Source organism: Zeus faber (genome assembly GCF_960531495.2).
Source record: "Zeus faber genome assembly, chromosome: 18".
Taxonomy (NCBI): domain Eukaryota; kingdom Metazoa; phylum Chordata; class Actinopteri; order Zeiformes; family Zeidae; genus Zeus; species Zeus faber.
In genome coordinates, this window is record NC_137210.1 from 23,214,709 (window position 1) to 23,241,358 (window position 26,650).

General features: G+C 42.4%; 2 protein-coding genes across 2 annotated transcripts in view; both read left to right on the forward strand.

Annotated features, from left to right (window-relative positions):
• LOC307244302 (actinia tenebrosa protease inhibitors-like) overlaps nt 1-15,342 on the forward strand; it is a gene marked incomplete at its 5' end in the record, with an annotated part of 52,991 nt that extends 37,649 nt beyond the window's left edge. Inside the window, 8 exons of the mRNA XM_080019447.1 lie at nt 1,640-1,816; nt 2,394-2,471; nt 7,758-7,835; nt 8,223-8,399; nt 9,131-9,190; nt 9,689-9,745; nt 13,365-13,562; nt 14,908-15,342. Of these exons, the coding sequence (XP_079875573.1) occupies nt 1,640-1,816; nt 2,394-2,471; nt 7,758-7,835; nt 8,223-8,399; nt 9,131-9,190; nt 9,689-9,745; nt 13,365-13,562; nt 14,908-14,984 (902 nt within the window). The 3' untranslated portion in view covers nt 14,985-15,342. The remainder of the gene's footprint in view (nt 1-1,639; nt 1,817-2,393; nt 2,472-7,757; nt 7,836-8,222; nt 8,400-9,130; nt 9,191-9,688; nt 9,746-13,364; nt 13,563-14,907) is intronic.
• Nucleotides 15,343-19,465: 4,123 nt separating this feature from the next.
• Nucleotides 19,466-26,650, forward strand: part of calcrla (calcitonin receptor-like a) — a gene marked incomplete at its 3' end in the record, with an annotated part of 28,919 nt that continues 21,734 nt past the window's right edge. Inside the window, exon 1 of the mRNA XM_080019207.1 lies at nt 19,466-19,559. The remainder of the gene's footprint in view (nt 19,560-26,650) is intronic.

Below are 26,650 nucleotides of genomic sequence, written 5' to 3' on the forward strand. Positions count from 1 at the left end.
TGCTTACGGAGCTCCAGCCTCCTCTTGCATCATCTCAGCAAATGAGGCCGCCTGGGAACCTGGTGAGAACACCATCTCTTCACCTTGAACCAGATGTCTGATAATATGTATACACAGTACACTGATAAGCAGGGGTCAGATCTATATCTACCTATCACAGCTGTCTGTGGGAGTTCTGCCTGCCACACGCCACCTGAATGGCTTTTCTAGGGGCTCACCGACACAGAGGCAGTGAAAAAACGCCAGTTTTTTGGAGAGAGTGGCAAAATGTAACAAGCAGCGGGAGGGAGCAAATGGAAGGTTGTCCTGACAAGGGCTGTTCTGTGTTTGTGTGTGGACGGGTGATTTAACCTGCGTTCATCAATTGCTCTGATGAACTACAGGTGCGCAGCCACCCCTGCTCCTGGGCCCAATTAACTAGACCCAAGGCAGGTGTGGCTGCTTAAATCCCACCACCCTGACATCACTCTATCTATCTATCTATCTATCTATCTATCTATCTATCTATCTATCTATCTATCTATCTATCTATCTATCTATCTATCTATCTGTCTGTCTGTCTGTCTGTCTGTCTGTCTGTCTGTCTGTCTGTCTGTCTGTCTGTCTGTCTGTCTGTCTGTCTGTCTGTCTGTCTGTCTGTCTGTCTGTCTGTCTGTCTGTCTGTCTGTCTATCTATCTATCTATCTATCTATCTATCTATCTATCTATCTATCTATCTATCTATCTATCTATCTATCTATCTATCTATCTATCTATCTATCTATCTATCTGTCTGTCTGTCTGTCTGTCTGTCTGTCTGTCTGTCTGTCTGTCTGTCTGTCTGTCTGTCTGTCTATCTATCTATGTCTATCTATCTATCTATCTATGTCTATCTATCTATCTATCTATCTATCTATCTATCTATCTATCTATCTATCTATCTATCTATCTATGGCTATCTATCTATCTATCTATCTATCTATCTGTCTATCTATCTATCTATCTATCTATCTATCTATCTATCTATCTATGTCTATCTATCTATCTATCTATCTATCTATCTATCTATCTATCTATCTATCTATCTATCTATCTATCTATCTATCTATCAATGACCGTGTCTTCTCCACTTAAATTTTGGTATTCTGTCCAACATTTTGGTTATTTCAGCTGTAGTCATCGTCCAGAGCCAAGATTTAAATTCCACTCAAGACAAGCAGAGGGCGCCAGGTTTGACCGTGGAGAGCTCCACAGATGCTGCTCATCTCTGGCCGTTCTGCCAAAACTTGACCGTTAAAATGTTGTTGCCAAATTGCTCTATATTTTTGTTATTTTCTTTAGGTTGATTGTAACCTAGCCATTTCTTTATTTTTTTATTTTTTGTTTATTTTGAGGCTTATTTCAAATGGTCAATGTTCATATTTTAAAGTTCATTTTAGGTTTATTGTATGTTGACGTCGATCTGATTATTATGTTTTCTTTCCTGAAAACTGTAGTTTTTAACAATTTGATTTCAGAAATCAATTGAGAATTTAACCAAACCCTCCTTGTTGTTTAAATCAAAAATTGATCCGATGAGACATGGAGCGACTCAAGCAAACTCTAAACTCTCTAACCATCATCCTTTCTTCTTCTCCTTCTTCTCCTTCTCCTCCCCCAGTGGATAAGAGCCCATGCCACCTTCCGGAGGCCCCCGGTCCGTGCCGGGGCCTGTTGACACGCTTCCTGTTCGACAGCTCCACTCAGGAGTGCCGGAGCTTCTTCTACGGCGGCTGCTTCGGCAACGCCAACAACTTCCGCAGCCTGGCGGCGTGCCAGGCCAAGTGCCTGGGACACGGTGAGGCGTGGCCCGGCCCCTGCCCCCCTGCCCCCCTTTAATCACTTTTTGGTGCCGGTTTGGACGTTGGATTTGTAGCCGGTCTCTCTGCTGTGAGCGCGTTCCGACAGGGCTGGCCCCGGGTATAAGCGCACTAAGCGCCTGCTTAGGGCCCCCGTGGCCACCAGAGGGCCTCCAAGAGTGGTGGTGGGCCCCCAATCAGCGGCTTACCGGGAGATCTCCGCTCCGCTGCATTGAATGGATCCATCTTGTCTCATTAGCAGCACCAAGTGTTTAAAGATGTACAATGATTGATGATGATGATGATCTGGCTGCTCTTGCTCAGGAATATATAAATACATATTTTTCATCCCATACAGTATAGCCATCTGCACTCATATTTTATAGTTTTGTATTATATTTATATAGGTTTTTTTTATTAGTAATAGTTTTTGCAGGACTATTAGTCATGTTGTCAGTCAAATAGGATTCCGCTGCTCAATGCAAATATTTGATATATTTGGGGGACATTGCACACATTGCGAGACAAGGCTCCAAATTCAAAATTCACAAGTAATTAAATAAAATGTCTCCACAGGTAGTAGCACCAAAGCTCCAGAAGTGGTCAGAGAGCGGCCGACTGAAGCAGCTGAAACACAGCCGTTGGAAAAAGACGGTGAGTTACTGACATATTAATACTGTTATACTGTAATATTACTATAATATTACTGTAATATAATGCTATAACACTGTGATATTACTGTAATATCATACTGTATTACTATCATATTACTGCAATATTATGCTGTTATACTGTAATATTACTATAATATTAATGTAATGTAATACTGTAATTACTGTATGTAATACTGTACTTACTCAGCGGGGCGAGGCTGTGCTATACTACGATAACACTACTGTCTACCACACCCATTTTCACAGGATTAAAAGTAAAAAAAAACTGTGAAGGCTTTTCTGTACTTTTTTGCATTTTAAGAAATCCATATGCAAGATGTTAATTCATCACATACATACACATACAATCCTACATATATGGATGAACGCCGGTGTGCGCCTGCCGGGCGTGACGGTGCGTGCCCGGCAGGCGTTAAGGTGCGGGCCTGGCGGGCGTGATGGTGCAGTCGTGAGGGTGCATGACGGTGCATACCCGGCAGACGTAACAGTGCCACCCAGCGGGCATGATGGTGCGGGCTCGCACCATGGCGTGATGGTGCATGCCAGGCGTGATGGTGCGGGCATGACAGGTGTGGGACAGGTGTGGGCCCGGCGGGGGCCTGACGGTGCGTGCCCGGCGGGGGCCTGACGGTGCGTGCCCGGCGGGGTGGGGCTGTGTTATTCTCCTGTCTACCACACTCATTTTCACAGGATTAAAAGTTAAAAAAAAAACTGTGAAGGCTTTTTGTTTTCTGTGCTTTTTGCATTTTTAGATTCAAGATTGAAGATGTTTATTATTACATACATATACATACGATCAAACATGTACAGTATATACGATCGGCGGGCGTGACAGTGCAGGCGTGACGTTGTGGGCCCAGTCGGGCAATGACGGTGCGTGGCCGGCAGGTGTGACGGTGCGTGCCGGTGCCGGCCCGGCAGACGTGCGATGGGTTAGGGGGGGACGTCTGACGCCTCGTGTGGGAACACAGGCGCAACAGCAACGCAGCAATAAACCGTCTCACAGCAAGCGGAGAGTATCTCTGTCCCTCTCTTTATTTCTTTCTTTCTTTCCTTCTTTCTTTAGTTTTTTGTTTTTCTTTCTTTATTTCTTTCTTTGTTTTTTTCTTTCTTCCTTTCTATTTTTTACCAGATTTATATCTTTCCTTCTAACTTTTTCAAGTATTTATGTTTCTCTATATCTAGTATGTTTATCTCTATACGCATCATAAGTACCGTCAAAGAGGGAGACAGGTGCGCAGAATGCGCCCCAATCACTCGCTCCCCGCGCCCCGCTTCCTGATGGCGCCCTACGCAGTCGCCTATAATCGCCGGGCTGGCGACCCGGCCCTCGGCAGGATCGTGCCATCTGGTACCACTCCAAAAATGGCAATCAGCTGGGGCTGCCTTGCATCATTCTGCTCTGACCAGACAGATGCTACTCAGCCAGATGATGTCCAGCTTCAGCTCCTTTGGACATTTGGACTCGGGATGAGCACATTTTTATTTATTCAAAATATTACTATAATATTGCTGTAATATAATAGTTTAATACTATAATATTACTTTAATATTACTGTAATATAATACTGTAATACTAATACTGTAAAATTACTAAAATATTACTGTAATGCAATAGTGTTTATTATTGGACACACAACAGAGACAGAATGAAATTTAATTAAAGTGTATAATGTGTATAATCTAAATTCTGGGATCCAAACATCCACATCTAGAAAGGAATTTTGAAAGAATATACATTTCTGGAGTATTATTTTCACACACTTACGTACACTAAAATACTCCAGTATTTTAGGAGGAAATTGGTCTTTTTGGTCATCTTCCCCAGATTCAGCCGAAAAAGTTGATACAGTGGTACCTCGACTTACGACTGTAATTCATTCTATAAGAACGGTCGTCTGTTAAAACAGTCGTATGTCGAAGCAATTTTTCCCACATAAATTATGAAATCATGAAGGGTGAAAATAAACAAAATACACAAACACGGTAAATATGAAAAAAATATTGATAAGCCACAAACTACGTGCACACACGATGTAGGTCGCCTGCTGCCTGACTGCTGAGTGACTGCTGACTGGCTGCTGCCTGACTGCTGAGTGACTGCTGACTGGCTGCTGACTGACTGCTGACTGGCTGCTGACTGGCTGCTGCCTGACTGCTGAGTGACTGCTGACTGGCTGCTGACTGACTGCTGACTGACTGCTGACTGGCCGCCGACGCGCCAACTGCAAATTCGCACGGTCGTATCTTGGAGCAGTCGGTCACAAGTCGATACAAATTTTCCTGACTATCGCTGCTCGTATCTTGGATTAGTCCTAAGTAGATGCAGTCGTAGGTCGAGGTACCACCGTAACTGAGTTAGCATGTTCAGGTGTCAGTTATTCTACATTAAGTGGAAGTTAGTTATTTAGTTTAACCTGTGTTCATCGATTGCTCTGATGAACAACAGCCAGCCTGCTCTTGGGCACAATTAACTAGACCCAAGGCAGGTGTGGCTGCTTAAATCCCACCACCCTGACACCACACTGTCTGTCTGTCTGTCTGTCTGTCTGTCTGTCTGTCTGTCTGTCTGTCTGTCTGTCTGTCTGTCTGTCTATCTATCACATCACCCCCATTCTGTCATCCTTGCACTGGCGGCCAATAAAATTCAGAACAGATTTTTAAGATTATTTGAATCACTTTGAAAGCACTACACAGCCATGGCCCCCATATGTATCACTGAGCTTTTAAAACCGTGAAGCACAGCTCGTTCCCTCAGATGCTCTGATCCAGGGTTCCCGGTGGCCCCTCGGTCGAGGCTGAACACCCAGGCTGGCCAGCCCTGTGTCTGTTGAGCTCCAGTTCTCTGGAGCCGTCTGCCCTGAACGATCAGATCAGCAGAGTCTCTCGACTGTTTCAAATGTCGCTTGAAAACCCACTTTAATTACATTGGATTTTTTATAATAGACCTATTTGTAGAAGTATGTTTTTGTATTTGTGTGATCATTTGTGTTTGTGTTTCTGCCTCACTGCTGATTGTACCTTTTGTCCTCCAAACACTAAAAGCTCCAGAAGTTGTCAGCCAAAAACACAGCCGTTGAAAATAGACGGTGAATTACTGTCATATTAATACTGTTATACTGTAATATTACTATAATATCACTGTAATATAATACTGTAACACTGTAACATTACTGTTAATTATACTGTAATACTATAATATTACTGTAATATAATACTGTAACAATGTAATATTACTATACTATTACTGTACTATAATATTACTATAATATAATACTGTAATAGTACTACAATATTACTGTAATATACTTTTATACTGGAATATTACTTTAATAAAATACTGGGATACTATAATATTTCTGTAATATAATAATGTAATACTATATTACTATAACGTTATTGTAATGTAATACTGTAATATAGTATTGTAATACTGTAATATTACTGTAAATAATACATTAATACTGTAATATAATACTGTAATACTATAATATTACTGTAATATAATACTGGAATATTACTGTAAATAAAACAGTAATACTGGAATATTACTGTAATATAATACTGGAATAATAATACCTTCATCATCTACCATTAATACCTACCATCATTCTCCTTCGTCTTCTTCTAGAGTGGCAGGCGTCCAAGCAGACAAGGTCGTCATTTTTTAAGGGCCCTCGATGTGGAAAAAATATACAGTATATATAAATACACTGTATTTATATGTAAAATGTACTGTAAATATACCCCCGCTGTCTGTCTGTCTGTTTCTTATATCTGTCTGTCTGTCTGTCTGTCTGTTTCTTCTATCTATTACTTCTATCTGTCTGACTGTCTGTTTGTATGTATTGGCCTATCTGTCTGTCTGCCTGTCTGTCTGTCTATCCCTCTATCTGTTTGTCTGTCTGTCTGTCTGTCCAGCCGAGCATGCTTTTTAACTCTCATAAACGTGCAGAAGTTTATTTCCGCTCGGGCCGGGCTCACTGGAAGCCACATGTTGCTCATTTCATTCAAACCAGCTCCACCTGCTACAATGCACCTTTTGCAATGGGGTTCCCCCGACCGTGAAATCACATTCCACCTTGATTTAGCATTTAAATTGTTTTGAAGTGACTGAAACTCTATTTAATCACTTTTTGGTGCAGGTTTAGACGTTGGATTTGTAGCCGGTCTCTCTGCTGTGACCGCGTTCCGACAGGGCTGGCCCCAGGCATAAGTGGACTAAGCGCCTGCTTAGGGCCCCTGTGGCCACCAGAGGGCCTCCAAGAGAGGTGGTGGGCCCCCAATCAGCGGCTTACCGGAAAACCTCCGCTCCGCTGCACTGGATGGATCTGTCTTGTCTCATTAGCAGCACCAAGTGTCTAAAGATGTACAATGATTGATGATGATCAATTATTGGTTATTGGATTTTTATTTTGGGCATTTTCACTGGAGGTAAAGACGTACGTAGACTGACTTTAAATGGGACGGTTGATTGAACCTGGGTTCATCGATTGCTCTGATGAACAACAGGTGCACAGCCACCCCTGCTCCTGGGCCCAATTAACTAGACCCAAGACAGGTGTGGCTGCTTAAATCACACATAATATACCTATTTGTAGTCGTATGTTTTAGTATTTGTGTGATTATGTTTGTGTATTTGCCTCGATGCTGCTTGTAGATTTTGCCCTCTGTTGAAGCACTTTGGAATGTGAAAAGGTGCTATATAAATGAAGTTTCACTTACTTACTTACTATTACAGGTTTATCTGCCCATTTTAAAATGACCATGTCTTCTCCACTCAAATTTCGGTACTCCGTCCAACATTTTGATTATTTTACCTGTAGTCATGGTCCCCATCCAGGATTTATATTCCACTGAAGACAGGCGGAGTGCGACAGGTTTGATGACGCTGCTCTTCTGTGGGCGTTCTGCCAAAATTTGACCGTTAAAATGTTTAATACTCGGACGAGAAGCTTGACTCAGTCCGACTTGGGCAGATTTCGATTATTGAAGGATTGTTTCTGGGTTTTTCCGCGAAACATAGTGTCATGATATCAAAACAACAAATGCAATAAAAACTGCGAAGAAATACCAGAATATATTCAAACAAAGGAAATGTATTTATTTTGCCCCATATATTTCCGTTCAACGACCGTGTCAATACTTGCAGGAAATTATTATTATTTTGTGCATGTTAAGGTTTTAGTTTTACTCAGATACAGTTCACCCTTCACATTGCGAGATAAGGCTCCAGTCAAAATTCACAAGTTTTATGTCTCCACAGGTAAAAGCACCAAAGCTCCAGAAGTGGTCAGAGGGCAGCCGACTGAAGCAGCCAAAACTCAGCCGTTGGAAAAAGACGGTGAGTTACTGACATATTAATACTGTTATACTGTAATATTACTATAATATCACTGAAATATAATAGTGCAATGCTGTGATATAACTGTAATATGATACTGTAATACTATAATATTACTGTAATATAATACTGTAATACTGCAATTTGACTGTGTGTAATACCGTAATAATATAATATGAATATAATATTGATGTAAAATAATACTGTAATACTATAATATTACTGTAATATAATACAGTAATAATATAATATTGCTATAATATTGCTGTAATATAATACTGTAATATTTATACCTTCATCATCTACCATCAACTACCATATGAATACCTACTATCATTTCTTCTTCTTCTTCTTCTTCTTCTCCTTCTTCTCCTTCTCCTCCCCCAGTGGATAAGAGCCCATGCCACCTTCCGGAGGACCCCGGTCCGTGCCATGGCCAGTTGCCCCGCTTCCTGTTCGACAGCTCCACTCAGGAGTGCCGGAGCTTCTCCTACGGCGGCTGCTTCGGCAACGCCAACAACTTCCGCAGCCTGGCGGCGTGCCAGGCCGAGTGCCTGGGACACGGTGAGGCGTGGCCCTGCCCCTGCCCCCGCCACCCTTCCGCATTTTAAGATTATTTGAATCACTTTGAAAGCACTACACAGCCATGGCCCCCATATGTATCACTGAGCTTTTAAAACCGTGAAGCACAGCTCGTTCCCTCAGATGCTCTGATCCAGGGTTCCCGGTGGCCCCTCGGTCGAGGCTGAACACCCAGGCTGGCCAGCCCTGTGTCTGTTGAGCTCCAGTTCTCTGGAGCCGTCTGCCCTGAACGATCAGATCAGCAGAGTCTCTCGACTGTTTCAAATGTCGCCTGAAAAGCCACTTTTTTACATTGGCTTTTTTATAACAGACCTATTTGTAGTATTATGTTTTAGTATTTGTGTGATCATTTGTGTTTCTGTCTCAATGCTGCTTGTACTTTTTGTCCTCCAAACACCAAAAGCTCCAGAAGTGGTCGGAGAGCGGCCATTACTGTAATATAACAGTGTCATTCTACTGTAATATTACTATGATATTACTGTAATATAATATTGTAATATTATTAACGTAATATTAATAATGTAATATTCAGAACCACTACCATATTGTCAGTGAATTAAAGCATCTTTTAATCCATTGACATGCATGTTTATTATTGGACACACAACAGAGACGGAATGAAACAAAATGAAAGTGTAAAACGTGTATAATCTGAATTCTGGGATCCAAACATCCACACCTCATTGAATCATGTTTCTTTCTTTGTTTTGCAGAAGAGTTTGCTGTACGTCTGCCACAGCTCCATCATGCTGCATCATCCGAGCAGTCGGCAGGTGGGTCAGAAAGTTCAAAACATTTGTGTTTCCGCAGAGTTTTGGCAAAGTTTTCATACAGTTGTGAGCGGGAAGAAAAATTCAGAATTCAAAGTAATCAGTAATAGGGGGGTTCAACCTCTGGTTAATATCCATTTGGTTGAACTCTTTAGCAGACAATATCCATCCTGGAGTCTCAGACTGATATTGATTTTTGATTGATATATTTTTCATAAAACATGTAGTTAAGTACATTTTAAATATATGATATATCTTCAAAACGTATAATACAAAGCGGTTGTGATGCTCAAATTTGCGTGAAACGGTTTCCCAATATGCAATGGAATATCTACCATCATGCCAGTTCTGAAAGGGATTATTTATTAGAACACACTGTCACAACGTCCTTTAAAGAAACGCCGTGGAAGAACAATTACAGTTCACTGTTACTTCACCATCACCATTCTGAGGTTCACTTTAGCTCCTATTTGAGATGATATACACCCAAATGTCTTCCAGAGGAATTGACTTCACGCCAAGCCCCAGTGAGTCTGAGACCTTCCACGCAAACCGCTGGTAAATGCATAACCTCCATTCAATTTCACTTTATTTAGTCTTTATTATTTATCACATATTTCTACAAGTCATTAAGTGTGATTAAAGTGGTAATCCATCACCCATCTGTTGGGTGGTTTTCCCACAAATAGCTACGCTGGTTTGTGTACAAATTCACCGCGGCCACCTTTCACTTTGTGCGCATGCCGGACTTTGCATCTTTGCCTGATCGTTGTTGGCGGACCCCGCCACAGAGCATGGAAGAGCACATGCGTAATGCTTAATTCTGTTTCCTCGTGCCAGTTAAAAAAATATGGAAATATTTAATAATATTATAAAATTGTCCAACAATGTAATCTGACGGATTACCACTTTAATGAGGTAAGACTTTATTCATGCCTGGAGGGAAATTCAGTTACAGCAACAAGAAACAGTCCAGTCGAAAAAGATACAAATTGAAAAGAGAAAAATAATAACATGTACACCGTGCTAACTAGTGACTAGGGAGCCCAATATGTATAAGGTGTCAGTTATTCTACATTAAGAAGTAGTTACAGTTTTTCAGAATTACTAATAAAACATGTCATACAGTCGTCACAGTTAAATAATAAATACAGTCAAATTTTATACTTTAACCAAATAAACAACAGTTTGTTGGTCGGCTTAAGGCGGCTTCACACCGCATCCGTATCTGCATCTGACAGTCGGATCGAATGGGCGAGCTCGATCTTTCCAGTACAACAGGAAGTAGTTTGCTCAGCCGGACGTTTACCATGTTCCATTAAATGAGAGTTTAAAACTCCCTTTATATGAAAAAATGACTTAGTACACGCGATTCACATATAAAAAATAGATGTATTGACGCGTACGGTGACATCCAGCATCAGCGTTAATAACGTCATTATTTCATATACGTGATTTATTTATTTTGGGGTTAGGCCCAGTTCCAGTAAAAAAAACAACCTGACTGGCGTCACTCACTTCCCGTTCCTTCTTGTCGTTTCTCGTATTCGGTGTGAAGCCGGCTTTAGAATCGCACGCCTGATGGGGCTAATTTATCCTGAGACGCAGCGTCACTGCTGGAAACAAAACTCAGTGTGTGTGCGCGTGTGCATGTGTGTTAGTGTGCGTGTGTGTTTGTGTGCATGTGTGTTAGTGTGCGTGTGTGTTAGTGTGCATGTGTGTTAGTGTGCGTGTGTGTTAGTGTGCGTGTGTGTTAGTGTGCATGTGTGTTAGTGTGCGTGTGTGTTAGTGTGCGTGTGTGTTAGTGTGCATGTGTGTTAGTGTGCATGTGTGTTAGTGTGTGTTTGTGTGCATGTGTGTTAGTGTGCGTGTGTGTTAGTGTGCATGTGTGTTAGTGTGCATGTGTGTTAGTGTGCGTGTGTGTTAGTGTGCGTGTGTGTTAGTGTGCATGTGTGTTAGTGTGCGTGTGTGTTAGTGTGCGTGTGTGTTAGTGTGCATGTGTGTTAGTGTGCATGTGTGTTAGTGGGCATGTGTGTTAGTGTGCGTGTGTGTTAGTGTGCGTGTGTGTTAGTGTGCATGTGTGTTAGTGTGCATGTGTGTTAGTGTGCGTGTGTGTTAGTGTGCATGTGTGTTAGTGTGCATGTGTGTTAGTGTGCATGTGTGTTAGTGTGCATGTGTGTTAGTGTGTGTTAGTGTGCGTGTGTGTTAGTGTGCATGTGTGTTAGTGTGCATGTGTGTTAGTGTGCATGTGTGTTAGTGTGCATGTGTGTTAGTGTGTGTTTGTGTGCATGTGTGTTAGTGTGCGTGTGTGTTAGTGTGCATGTGTGTTAGTGTGCGTGTGTGCGCGTGCATGTGCGTTAGTGTGCATGTGTGTTAGTGTGCGTGTGTGTTAGTGTGCATGTGTGTTAGTGTGCGTGTGTGTTAGTGTGCATGTGTGTTAGTGTGCGTGTGTGTTAGTGTGCGTGTGTGTTAGTGTGCGTGTGTGTTAGTGTGCATGTGTGTTAGTGTGCGTGTGTGTTAGTGTGCGTGTGTGTTAGTGTGCGTGTGTGTTAGTGTGCGTGTGTGTTAGTGTGCGTGTGTGTTAGTGTGCATGTGTGTTAGTGTGCGTGTGTGTTAGTGTGCGTGTGTGTTAGTGTGCGTGTGTGTTAGTGTGCGTGTGTGTTAGTGTGCGTGTGTGTTAGTGTGCGTGTGTGTTAGTGTGTGTTAGTGTGCGTGTGTGTTTGTGTGCGTGTGTGTTAGTGTGCGTGTGTGTTAGTGTGCGTGTGTGTTAGTGTGCGTGTGTGCGTGTGGTTGTCAGTGGGTTTAATGTGTCGTAGCGCTGAAGACATCAGACAGTTTTGGAAATTGCCTTTGTGATGAGGGTGAAAGGTCGGGCGTCGGGGTCACCGGCTCGGAGCCATTTTGTCACTTCTTCCCTCCCGCTAATCTGGTGTGCATCGCAAATGAGGCGTCTCAAAAAAAAAAGAAAAAGTAATAATTCTTCCACATTTCCTCCATTTTTTGGGACTCGGAGTACAGAGTTTCATTATGTAGAGGTGGTGTCGAGCCGTAGAAAATACAATTTCCTGTCACTGGCAGCAATGAAATTCCCCGTGAAACATCAATTCAATTATATTTCCAAAAAAGAACCGTATATGTGTAGATAATATATCCCTAAAATGAAATATTGTGGTAAAACCAGTGAAATGTCATCATCTGTGCCACCGGCCTCTGTTATATTTTGTGAGACACTTCCATTTTTCCATTTTTTTTTTTATTTATTATTGTTTTTTTTTTACTGAAATCAAAGTGGCAGCTTAGGACAATGTGAAAACAAAAGGCAAAATAAATCCAATTGAGGGCGACGTCACGCCCGCTGGGCGCCCGCCGGGAAGGCGGACGAGCCTCGCGACTCAACAGCGACATCTGGCGGCTTTGTGGGCGAACTGCGCAACCGTGTCTGACGTCGGTCCGCGTCACGTGAAGGAACGAAGCTCCTCAAAAGTGAAAATAGAACCTCACGTCAGCAGAGATAAAGTGACATCACAGTAATGTTATTCAGTTGAAGGTAGATTCATAATAACTCTATGATTGATGTTCATGATACACACAACTGCTCGGAAAATAAATATTACGAAAATATGTACCTTTTTGGAAAATAAATACATTATTATATATACATTAATACATATTTTTCAAATTGTCAAAATAAGTCTCAATTTCCAGCACATTTCAAAAACTTAAATCAATTTGTGAGACTGGAATTATAATTATTTTAAGCTCAAGTTATTATAAAATACATCTTACATATGAATATCCATCATTTCTTTCTATAATTAATTTATGTTTCCCCCTATGATTTGGGGAATCCAAAATGGCTTTTATACACATATATTTATACATATATATACACATATATAGATGTGTGTGTGTGTGTGTGTGTGTGTGTGTGTGTGTGTGTGTGTGTGTGTGTGTGTGTGTGTGTGTGTGTGTGTGTGTGTGTGTGTGTGTGTGTGTGTGTGTGTGTGTGCGTGTGTGTGCGTGTGTGTGTGTATATTATCACACCTTAAATACTCTTTGTACTCAGAAAATAAACTTTAATAATAGTTTCGATTATTATGGTTTATTTTATATTAATTATTTTATATTTACATTTTATATTAATAATTTTGTCCGTTTCTGTGGTTTATTTTGACAGAATTCAAGCCGCCGGCATTGTGCCACGCCCCCATCGCCAAGGGAGTGTGCGACGGCGCCGAGAAGAGGTTTGCGTTCATCCCTGAGCTGAAGAAGTGTCAGATGTTCCTCTTCAGCGGCTGCGGAGGAAACCACAACAACTTCATCCACCGGAGGCGATGCACCCGGACCTGCATGAACACCAGGAGCCGGGCTCCAGGTACCGGGTTTAACCATTACTTAAAACCATAAAAAACACAAGGGGCCGGGCTCCAAGTACCAGGTTTACCCATCGCTTGAAACCCTAATAAAGCACAAGGGGCCAGGCTCCAGGTACCTAGGACATTTAGGAAATAAAAAGTATATTTATCCATTACATTAAAGCCTAAAAAACACCAGGGGCAGGGTGCAGGTACCTGCATAAAGGCCGGGGGCAGGACAGGGCTCCGGGTACCTAGGACTCTGAAGCCGGCTTCACACTGAATCCGACAAACGACAACCACAAATAGGAAGTTGATTCATTCCTATGGCGAGTCTGATTCCACACGTGAAAAGCTGTGACGCTCTGCCCCCTCTTTGATAAGCTCTGCCTTCTCTGCTGCGCCGCGTTGGTCAAATCTTTTCCAACCCTTCCAACAAAAAGTTCTGGACCTACACCGCGACCGGAATCCACCGTCGCTCAGCAACTTCGAAGCCACGGCGTTGCAACCTTAACATTGGATGTTGCCATATTCACCATTAATAAATCTGCAATTTTATGAATTAATTTTACGTATAAAAAGAAAAAAAAAAAGAAAGCGTGTAAACAAACTCTTTGGAGCTCTTTTCACACACATGAGATACAGTGGAACCATCAGGATGTGAAACCTCGACGCGGCCACTAGGGCGCAGCATCACACCGTCAGATGTGTTTTCCGATTCAGCGTAATCCTGGTTTCAGGGAAGATAAAGTCATTTATGTAGGACTCAAAAAAAACACTTAAATGCAATGAAAGTATCTATCTGTCTGTCTGTCTGTCTGTCTGGAGACAGGGAAGGGAGAAATGGAGATGGTGAGAAATAGATCTATCTATTTATCTGTCTGTCCGTCTGTCTGTCTCTCTGTCCATCTGTCCGTCTACCTGTCTGGAGACAGGGAAGGGAGAAATGGAGATGTGAGAGAGCTGTCTGTCTGTCTGTCTGTCTGTCTGTCTGTCCCTCTGTCTGCCTGTCTGGAGACAGGGAAGGGAGAACTGGAAATGTGAGAGATCTATCTGTCTATCTGTCTGTCTGTCTGTCTGTCTGTCTATCTATATTATGCAAAACCGTTGCATATTTTTTAAATTTTGTGTTGGGATGTTCATTTCTCATTTTCGGTTTCAACGTATTATTATTTATTGTTGTTGATTATTATTGTTATTATTATTACTATTATTATCATTATTATTATTGTTATTGTTATTAAGATTTATTTATTTTTGTTGTTGTTATTATTATAATTAAGTAGTATCATTTATTATTATAATTATTATTGCTAAACTCCATTTGTGTTATTTTTACTTATTTTCTTTCTTTTCTTTTTTTAGAAATCTCAGATCACGGGAAACATATGATCCGAATCAAGAAGAAAAACATCAACAGCATCTTGTTCCACTCGGCCTAAACAGCAGGCCACAGTCTAAATGTTCTCCTTTATTTATGTACCTTCTCTTTTTCTATTTCACTTTTTTTTATTGATTTGCTGTGGAATATTACTTATACTATACTATAACACGTGTGATGTAGCCATGTTTTGCCTTGTAGTGATCAGTTGATAAACTTTGTTTCTACTATTTTACTCCTACTTTTCAGTTAAAACAAATGCATGTGATTCTTTTTGGACAATAAAACAAATTTGTTTTGCAAACCCAACCCCTTCAGCTTAACATCAACAGGGTGTTTTATTTTAATCCATGTTAAAATATGTACTGTCTTAAATGTCTTTTAAATGTACCAAAAGCAAATAAAACAGCCAGAAAACTTCAATTCCTGGGTCAATACATTGGATTCAAATCCAATTCATGGTATGTTTTTTATTACATATATCTATTTGTAATATTTAAAATACATGAATCGCAAATACCTGTCTTTGTCATCATAATTAGAATGTTTTTGAAGCACGGATACTTGATGCAAAATAGCCTGCGCTTGGTGCAGTTCTCTATAAGAAACAGCAGAGGGCAGTGTTGCATAGGAATGCTGTGGCCGAGTGTTTCATCTAACGTCATAGTACATTTTTAATTTGCAATTATTTATCAACGTTCTTTGCATATTATTCTAACAATTATTATTTATATTGTTACTATTACTGTTAGTAATACCAGTAGTAGTAATTGTTGTTGCAGGAAATTGTATTTTCTACAGCTCGACACCGCCTCTAAAGAAACTCTTTACTCCGAGACCAGAGACCAAGAAATAAAAAGAAAAATTGAGCGATGCACGTCAGATCAGCGGGAGGAAAGAAGTATTGAAAGGTAGAATGATCAAATAATGAATTATGAATAAATAAAACTACTAAAACTATGATTGATGGAATAAAAAAATAAAACAGATTTTCTTGTAAAATTCGCTGTATCAAATTAATGTATAAAAAAAACAAAACGATAATCAGATCATTTAATAGTTTCGCATGGAGATGTTATTATTATATATTATTCCATGAATTCGTGAGATTTTTTTATTTTTTGTTTTGTATTTTTATTCCTCTTTTCATGTTTTATTCTCACCTTCATTTATATTTTTCTATGTGCGCGTTTACTCTTAAAACGCGACGCTGCTGTTGCGCAAAACACGAAAACGGCGCGTCACGGAGGCTCGCGCTGGGAGGGAGGGAGGAGGGATGGGGCCGTGCGTGACGTCACCGGAAGCGGGGGGTTGAGTTCCAGCCCCCCCTCCCTCCCCCCCCTCTCCCTCCCTCTCTCCCTCCCCCTCTCTATCTCTCTCCCCCCCTCTCTCTCTCCCTCCCTCCCCCTCTCCCTCCCTCCCTCCCTCTCTCTCTTCCTCTCCCTCCCTCCCTCTCTCTCTCTCTCTCTCTCTCCCTCTCTCTCTCTCTCTCTCTCTCTCTCTCTCTCTCTCTCTCTCTCTCCCTCCCCTCCCTCCCTCCCTCTCTCTCTTCCCCTCCCTCCCTCCCTCCCTCCCTCCCTCTCTCTCTCTCTCTCTCTCTCTCTCCGCTGTCCATCCCGGACCCGGTGCGTCTGGCCCCGCAGAGCGCGCCCCGCAGCGCACCGCACGCATTGCACCGGCATCGCTCAGGTAGGAGCTGATCTTCACTTCAACCGCCCGCGACGCCGCCGGCACCGAGTGGGCGCGCACCTCGGCGCGATCCCCGCGACGCGATTCTACCTTGTTTGGTTGTTTGTTTGTTTCTCTTTTATATCAATTTATTTATTTTTTTTTTTTGCGTGATTTTGAACTTGCGACGCCGCTCTCAATTCGCGCTCACGCAACGCGACGCGACGCGGCGCGACGCGTGCGTTTTCGAGATCCCCGCGACGCCGACGCGCGGTGGCGCGGGTCGGACGCGGAAAAACGCACACAGATCGTGCGGACGATGAACCGCGTTGTGAACGTTTCACGACGGGACGGCGGAGCACCACCACCACCACCACCACCACCCACCCCCTTCCCCCCCGACACACTTTACTCACACACACACTCACACGCACGCACGCACGCACGCACGCGCTGAAGTTGCGTGGTGCACGTTGTGCGCGTTCAGCCTCGATCCCGCACCAGCCCACGCGCCATGCACAGCTGTTTGATTTGCGCTTCTCGTGTTGTATTCGAGTATTTGTTGTATTTGTTGAGTATTTGTTGTATTTGTTTTCCCTGGCGCGGGCAGGGCTTTGCAACCGAAGGACCCTTCGCGCCGTCGCGTCTTCATCTACGATTTGGGAGACAGATCTTCTTCTTCTGTTGTTGTTGTTGTTGTTGTTGTGTTGTGTTGTTGCGTTGTTGTTGTTGTTGTGTTATTTTTGGTTAAACTCAAACGGGTCCAGTGTCAGGTCCACGCGGGGGGTGAAGGGGGTTCTGGGGGAGATCCAGTGCTGTGGTGGAGGTGGAGGGTCGCTGCTCAACCATCTGCAGGGTTACATAACCACCGGATCTGGACGCTGCCACTTTGTTGGATGATGAGGATGAGGATGATGAAAATATGATGATGGTGATTATGGTGATGGTGATGATGACAACGCGATGATGGTGATGATGATGGTCGTGATGATGATGGTCGTGATGATGGTGATGTTGATGATGAAAACATGGTGATGGTGATGATGACGATGGTGATGACGAAAATCATGATGATGGTGATGATGAAAACATGATGGTGATGATGATGTTAATATTTAGGTCGACGACGATGCTGGCACTGAGGGTGAATATGATGGGAAAATATACGCATCTGAAATGGGCATGGCAGGGCATTCGGGGGCAAATGAATCATAATAATAATAATACAATCAATAATAATGATACAACTACTACTAAAAATAACAACAACAATAATGATCATAGTCACCGTTATTTGAATACCGCCTCAAAATAAACCCAAATTCTCAGGATATTCTGCTGAAAAGGTTTGGCTTTCACATTGTAGACAAAACTGTTTTTTGTACACATTTAGCATTTTATCTGAGCTATTCTCACACATCTAGGGTGTACATAGGCTAACAATATGATGTAAGAATAATAATCATAATCATAATAATAACAATAATAATAGTAATAATAATAATTAATAATAGTAATACTACTGCTACTACTAATAATAATAGTAATAATGATAATAATCATAATAATAGTAATAATAACAATAATAATAATAATAATAACCAATACTTGAGTAGGGCCTCAAAATAAACCCAGAACATTAGTTTATTTATTCTGTCAATATGCTGTCACATTTCCGACAAACTACATTTGTTAACAGTGGTATTGCCAAGTACCTATATTGTGTATTAGTAGGCTTCATATTTGTTGTTATGGATTATTATTTAGCGTAAAAAATAAAAGAATATATATATGCAGGTGATGAGCGTTCCAACTGGACAGTGCTCAGCCATTCTTAACGTCCCTTCACAGGATTCCAATCTGCTTGAGGGCACAACATGGAAACATTAAATCCATCCTTTTGCCCTGAACCGCTTTGTTTTCAGTGTCGTGTGGGAAACCCAGAGTTAAAAATACACCGGAGTCAAAAGTTTCTGTGAACTGTGAAATATGAAACACAGTTGGGGGGTTTTCTACACCAGCGTTACCATGTAAAATTGGGTTTTTATGGATGTAGGACACTCTGACACTTTGAACAGAGCGCGCATGTGTGAGTGTGTGTGTGTGTGTGTGTGTGAGAGTGTGTGTGTGTGTGTGTGTGTGAGAATAAGGCCAGCTGGCAAGGCAGTCGTGTGTGTGTGTGTGCGTGCGTGCGTGTGTGTGTGTGTGCATGCGTGTGTGTGTGTGTGTGTGTGTGTGTGTGTGTGTGTGTGTGTGTGTGTGTGTGTGTGTGTGCGTGTGTGTGTGTCTACGTGTGCGTGCGCGCGAGAGAGGGTTTGTCTTCCCCAAAAGGCGCCTGGGCCTGCAGTAAATACTGGGACTTCTCGTGCCCAGGGAAACATCACGCAGATATACGAGTGCAGTGTCATGGTGTCCCACCGGCACAAACACAGGTGTCAACAAACACGGCTTCCAAATCCGTCCCCATGGCACTGAGGTGGTATTTGTTGCTGGGAGCATTTAGCACTTTTTGTGTTTTGTTTTTCATTTCTGTGGAACGTTTGGTGTTTTTCAGTCACCGCGCCGTCAAAAATGTTGGGAAGCTCCGCGACGGACCGACTCGTGGCTCGTTCGGTCGGGTCGGTGGCGAGGGAGGACTCCCCCGACGGCAGGGAGAGTGAGAGAGTCAGTCAGAGGAGTGGGTTGGGCTCCGAGGCGTGAATGGAATTCTCACCGGAGTCTTTTAATTCCGTCCTGGTTATTTATCGTGGTGAAACGCAGCGAGTAAATCAGTCACATTGGACATGAATTACGACAAAGGCCTCTGCCTTTTTTTTTTTTTTTTTTTTTCCGCCTCTGCCTTTTTTTTGAAGGACGCAGCGATTACTTTCGGTGAGGGCCGACGCTCGACCCTTTTGCTGCCGTGACTCCAGACGCCCGACTCATTTCGGCACAATCGTTTGCGACTTACACCCTGCGCCTGCCGACTGTGAGTCGTCCGTCGCGGTTGTGATGCTTTGTGGGGTTTTTGGTTTGTGATATTTAACTGTCAGACGTGCGCCGGAGCGGAATAAAGTTTTTTTTCTTCGCCGGTTTAGAAGATGTTTCCAGGGGAAGTCTTAGGTCATTGTCCCACTGTCCCCAGTGGTTTTTCCGCGGTTGCTTCCCACCAAACGTGCGTCGCCGTGGTGCACTTCGCAGACCAAGGCGTCGTTGACGCGCCCGCGGGCGCTCCGAAAAACCTTTGACAGTATCTCCGTCCACGCGAAAGATAAACGGCCGAGAACGCTGGCATGATGCACGGCGCTCGGAAACAAAATGTTTGTCCCCTTCAATTACAATAAATGCGTCCGCTATCAGGAGGAGGAGGCTTTCTCAAAAGCTTCGTCTTCTTCGACGGGAAATGCCGTTTCGGTGTGGACGCGGAGAAGACGCTTTACGTCTTTTTTTTGTGGACGCCCGTGTAGGCGCCGGGCGGGGGCCCCGAATGGGCTGCATGGATCCGGCGCCGCCTGCCCGCCTCGCCGCGTCCCTCCCTCGCGCCGTGAAATCGCCGAGGGCACGTTGCGCTCGCCAGACCAGAACAGGCGTAGCAGTTGTTCTTCGCCCGCTGCGCTCCTCCGCCTTCGCTTCGCCCGCTGTGCTCCGGTGCAGTCCAGCGGGGCAAACGTTTTAAGTTTTGTGTTTAAAAATAAACATAAACAATCAGATTTTTATGAGAAATGGGCAACTATGAGGTTTTCACGGGTTTCATCGGTTGGTCTGCAGACCTGCCCTTTTGGCGAGATGGGAGACTAGAAACACGAAGCGGCATCGCTGGCCACTGGAAACACTCAGGATGTACTGCAAAATGTGATTTAAAATAAAATGTTATATTACTGCTCAAAACATGTCCCAAAATGACACCAGGACGCGTGCGACTATAATGCGACCTTTCAAAAAGCACAAAACAAAAACAAATTTAAATAAACCAAAAAACATGAAATCTCCTTCCCAAAACGGGAAACTCTTCTCATGGCGTCTCAGTGTATTTTGAATAACAGAAACATCACATTTTATTTGAAAACTACTTTTTACAATTGCTGCAGTACATCCAGTGTGTGAGCGGGCTTTGGACCATTTATTTCTGGGCGAACATATTAATACTCCCTGATTATTTTGTGAGCTTCTATTTTTGCAAAATGGACGTCCAACATATGTTTGAAGGGCTTTGCCCCATTGGACTGCATTGAATCACGGTGAGAGGCTGCAGCAGAGTGCAGGTTGTGTAATGAAGAGTTATGAATGACGGGAACCAACCTGCCCCGCCTGCCCTTTAACACGGAGTCATCATTTATTTAGTTCCCCGTCATACCTCTGCCAGCGCCCCTATAACCTTTAGGCTACAAAGAAAAGCCAAGCTCGACCACAACGACTGTGTGTGTTGACTCTGATCCCGTCAACACGCACGCTGGCTCGCGCGCCTTTCTCTTGTTTTGTTTTGTTTTGGGTTTTTTTCCCGTCATCTCACCCGAGGCTCCGGTTCTCAGGTTACGCCAGCGCGGTGATGATGATGTGCATCGTTCTAGCAGAGCTCCCCCTCAGGTTCCAGGTTTGGAACCGGGAAAATAGAACCGTTTCATGTTTTTAACACTATAAAAAATAATTGTGTGTGTGTGTGTGTCTATATTTATATATATATATATATATATATATATATATATCATGGTGCAGGGTTGTACATATGTTGTGTATATAAATATATATATATATATATATATTTTTTTTTTTTACGTATTATATATAATTATATGTTATAATATATATTATTTGTCTTGTTCGTTCAGGGTAGGATATATGCTGTGCATATATATATTTTAAATAGTATTAAATATGAATATATTATGATATATTCATATACACGTTAATGTATGATTATTTATTTATATATATATATATATAAATATGGACATATTGTGATGATGATTACGTATAACATATTGTGATTTTAAATATATATAGTATGATATATTAATATGGACATATTGTAATGATATTTTCATATATTATAATACATTGCATTCAGTATTGGCCACTTTTTTTTAACTGCACAGAACAGAGAAGGTAGAGAGAGACAACGATGCTTAACAGGTTGATCGACTAATAGAGGAAAACTTGACATAACTGTGGTTTCAGTTGGATCAACAAAACCTTACCAACGTGTGTGTAAACGTCAGTGTTTGCGATTCAGCAATGAGCTTTAACTTCGAATAACAGTGGGCTATTCCTATTGAACTGTGAAGCCTAAATGTAATATATGTATGTACAGTATGTATATATGTGGGACCTGCTCTTTCTGCCCGTTTGGCCCTCTCTTCCAGCTTTATTGAACCAGGTTGTCACCAAAAGAGACCTGACTGAAAAGTTACCACAAGGGCAAAAAAAGGCAGATTCAAAACTTCACCAGATGGTGGAATCCTGTTTTGATTTGAGCGACATGTATGATTTAGACCGTGGAGTCAGCGTAATAGGCAATCCCACGGCCTCTTGTCCTATTTCCCATTATTTATAGTCCTCCCTTATCTGTCATTGTGCGGTCGTAATAAATCACGTATCAGTCGACTTCTATGAAAAAAATGGTCAAATGAGTTGATATTCAGTTGAAGCTCTTTTGCTGATGTTAAACTGTTTGAGTATCAATATGAGATTATTTTGTTTGTTATTTTTAACGGTGCTCGCCAGCCATAAATCCTCCTGTTTCAGCCTGTATTTATCACGGTAAGCTTTCATAGCAAAGATGAGATGATTTATTATGGCAACACACCTGGGGCTGGCCACCCCACCCACTGCATTAGGGGGATTACTCTGGGATGTGCGAGTAAAATATCATTTGTTATGAGTCCCCGAAAGGAAACTGCATCTCGGCATGTTTGGAGCAGGTTCCTCCGTCGTTTTCAAAATGAAGACTGTGGCCCAAACTGCAAAAACATGTTATCCTCCCCCGCGGGCTACGAGTGTTATTTTAGTTCCAAGAATTGTTTTTGTATTTTTCTCGATGTGTTTCATTTTGTAACTACAGCTATTTACCAGTGGAAACCCCTGAGCAAACACGTTATATCGCCATCTAGTGGATTCAGTTCTCTGCTGTTGGACCTGAACCTTCTTCTGCATGTTCAAGACAAAAAATACACATATATTTATACATACAGTATATATAAATGTAATGACATTTTCCTTCTGCTCTTGTGGCGCAGTTCAAACCTCCCGGGTCCCATCGTAATTTTCTCACTTGTAACAGAAATACTCCTTCCAGGGGTCACGTCTGCCCCCCCACCACCACCACCCCCTGAATACCGGGGGGGGGGGGGGGGGGGGTTCCTCTGGCCTCCTCGGGGTCGTCTCCAAACGCCGGCCCGTCGGACCCTTCCCCGGGTGGTTTTAGTGGTGGCGGTGGCGCTCGGAAGAAACCAATCCAACCAGGGCTCGCCGTCCCGCTGGCAAACTTGCACAGAAAATGAGATTGGATCCACCCATCGCAGGGGTGGGGAAACCTCCGTCCCGGGGGCGCCGCATGGACTGCTGGGTGTTTCCCAGATTTGATATAGCCCAGATATTGTTTTGTACTTCCATTTAAAAAAAAAAACGAGTCTCTCGAACTTTTCAGTCAAGGACAAATTGCAGAATTGAGTGATTAAGCCTTGCCTTGGAAAATACAAAATAAAACCGCTATTTTCTTATTTAATAATTAACAGTAACTATTTTTTATATGTAATTATTAATCTGGCCCCAACAGGAAAAAGCTTCCCCACCACTGATAGATATTATATACCGTATACTATATTAGAATCAGCTTAAAATATCAGGCATGAAGCTTTTCTGTCGGTGGTTATTAAAACACATTCTGGATCAGCAGTTTTAAATAGGCAATTGAAAATGACTCCATGAGAATGTCATGCGTGTTCGTCTAAAGCAGCTCTACAAGTGGTTATGTGTAAGGCTTCCTTTCATCACCCAGTGCTTAATGCCACGTCGGTAATAATACCACAATATAAATATATCGTGCCATGCAAAATAGTGCGACATTGTTAGTTGTTTGGGGGAGTATTTGTAGGAGAGTAACACCGTCCAAAATGGACGGGGTCAGCGAACTGTACTCGTTAGCATTAAGTTTGTGGTGCTGTAGATATCCTTCTGGGCTGAAGCGCTATTTTCGGCAGCAATCTGATTTCCTTCACGTGGAGCAATTGACATCGAAAATAAATGTTTAAATTCCCAGGCCAGTTCATCGGCTGCAGACGCCCTCGGGGGCAAATGGCCGCGTAATGAGCGCTTAGCGCCACAAGAAGCCGGGCTTGTGAAGTGGGTCCTGGTTCTCTATGTACAGTGTAGTACTGCAGAGGGAATAGGCCGAAGCCCAGCTGTGTCATGGAAAGGAAAACTTTGAAGAAGGGGCTTCACCATATTTAGGCACCAGCTCGGGTCATTACACTTGACGGGAAGGGACCTCCCCCCCGGGATGTGACCACCTGTGGTGGAATGTATTAGCAGATACTTCCTGCCATACTATGTGTTTTCTAACTGGAGGTCATGTGACCTCCTGCTCCGTAGGGGTGGTGGGAAAAAATCCAATACAGCATAGTATCGCAATATTTTGCGTATCGCCATATCGTATCGATACACGGACGCCAAGTAACGATATTTTATTTTGTTATAATAATATATATCATATTTTATTTAGGGATGTTAACAATTAATGGACTATCGATTAATTGCTAATAAGAATTGAAACGATTAACATTTTGTCTTATCGATAAGAGCTGAACAATCTGCTCTTTTGTTGTAATTGTTGTATCAACGGGAGTGTTTGGGGCGCAGGGCGTTTTGAGGGGGGAAAAAAACAAAACAGGAAGTAGTAGTGCTCACCGAAACAGCAGGGGGCAGTGAAGAGAAAAAATGCACAGTGGACCAGGAAGTAGTAGCAGGAGTAGACGGAGGCTTTCTGAAGAACGACGAAATGCAAACATGGCTGCGCTACCGATACCGAGGTGGAAACTATATGTTCAATACTGCGGTTCAGGTGGAACATGGTACAACAGTAGAACAGGGTTATCAGCTTTTATGTCATCAATTCACCAACAATTGTTTGTTGATTAAGGAAATTCCTTAAAATGTTCACCCCTCACTCTTAATTCTATTATATACAGAGATGCAAACAACTCGCATTTCTGCGAATGTGCGGCAACCCATTTATAATTTAATTTATTATTATTTTTTTTTTATCTGTCCGATAGAACGACGCCAACCGCGATCAATGAACTAGTGGACTCGTTCTCTGGAGGAGAGGAGAGAAAGAAGGCTCTAGAAGACCTGGGAGCAGGTCTAGATCGCGACCTGTCTCCCTACATCAGTAATCAACGTCGTGCATAGTGGGGACACTGTCGTTGTCATGAGTTTATTAATCGGTGGGAAAAGTTCCTCACCCTCAATTCCTAAAGAATCGTGAATATATTGTATCTTGACTGAAGTATTATGATAATATTGCATTGTGACTCAAGTATCATGATAATATCGTATCATGGCCGAGGAATCGTGATAATATTGTATCATGACTAAAGTATCATAATAATATTGTATCGTGACTGAATAATCGTGATAATATTGTATTGTGACTGAAGTATCATGACAGTATCGTATCGTGACTGAAGAATCGTGATAATATTGTATCATGACTAAAGTATCATAATAATATTGTATCGTGACTGAATAATCGTGATAATATTGTATTGTGACTGAAGTATCATGACAGTATCGTATCGTGACTGAAGAATAGTGATGATATTGTAGCGTGACTGAAGTATCGTGATAGTATCGTATCGTGACCAAAGAATCGTGATAATATTGTATTGTGACTGAAGTATCATGATAGTATCATATCGTGACTGAAGAATCGTGATATTATTGTATCAGGACTGTAGTATCGTCATAATATTGTATTGTGACTGAAGTATCATGATAGTATCGTATCGTGACTGAAGAATCGTGATAATATTGTGTCGGGACTGAAGTATCATGATAATATTGTGTCGTGTCGTTCAACCTGTATGTTTTTCCTTTGCGTAGAGTAGAGCATGGCTGACTTTGGCAGCAGGATTCTCTCCGACGCTCCATCTCATCCAGTCAACTTCAGTTCACTGAACTAATGCACGACGAGGGTTTTTTTTTCATTCTGCAGTGTTTTAATGATAGTTTAGTGATGAGGTTGAGCAAATTTCAGATCATTTACATTTTTTCAAATGCAATTTCATCTCGGTGTGTCCAGAACTGGAATTACGAAGGGCTGCATGCTAACTGTATTACCTTGATGCATGACTGCAGAGGGAAGCAACTGGCCTAGCTCCTCTGAAATCAGGGAAATACACCTTCCAGCATCTCAAAAGCTGGGGTATTTAAGTGATACATCTTCCAAAAAACGAAATCTTCATTGTCTTAAATGCGGCTTCAGCGGCTCTGCCAGCTGCCCCCCGCAGCCTTGCATTGAGCTTACAATATATAAGTTCTGGACACACGGATGAAATGTTGGAAATGTTGATCCTCTTGTGTAATTCTGGGCAAGGTGGACAAAAAAAATGAATTTCCCCCAAAAACTGGAGCACCCCTTGTAAGATGCCGCCTGTTCTTGAGTCACACTCATGATTACACACCGACTATTGTTGACCAGTTTGCTATGAAAACTGTGATGATATCAGGGCAGGGAATCCAGTGATACAACAGCTTTGGCATCTGGCTTGGCACCGGCCTCCCTGCCAGGGGCAAATACCTTTCCTACATTCATTGGGAGGAATAGACTGGAAGAAGGCTTTCAAAGATGTCTGCCTCCTCCCCCCCCTTACATCTGTGTGGGATTGCCATCATTTCTCCAAACATCTGTTGGTGCCCCGGGCAGCCTGGAAGATGGCATCAGCTCCACACTCATGTCTCAGGCTTGCTAACATGGCTTTCCCAGATTCTAAGGTTTAAGGTTTTCAGAGACATGGGAATATTATCCAAAGTTTCCATAGTCTTTCACTCTACCTTCTTAAGATCTGGTTGTTCCCAAGATCG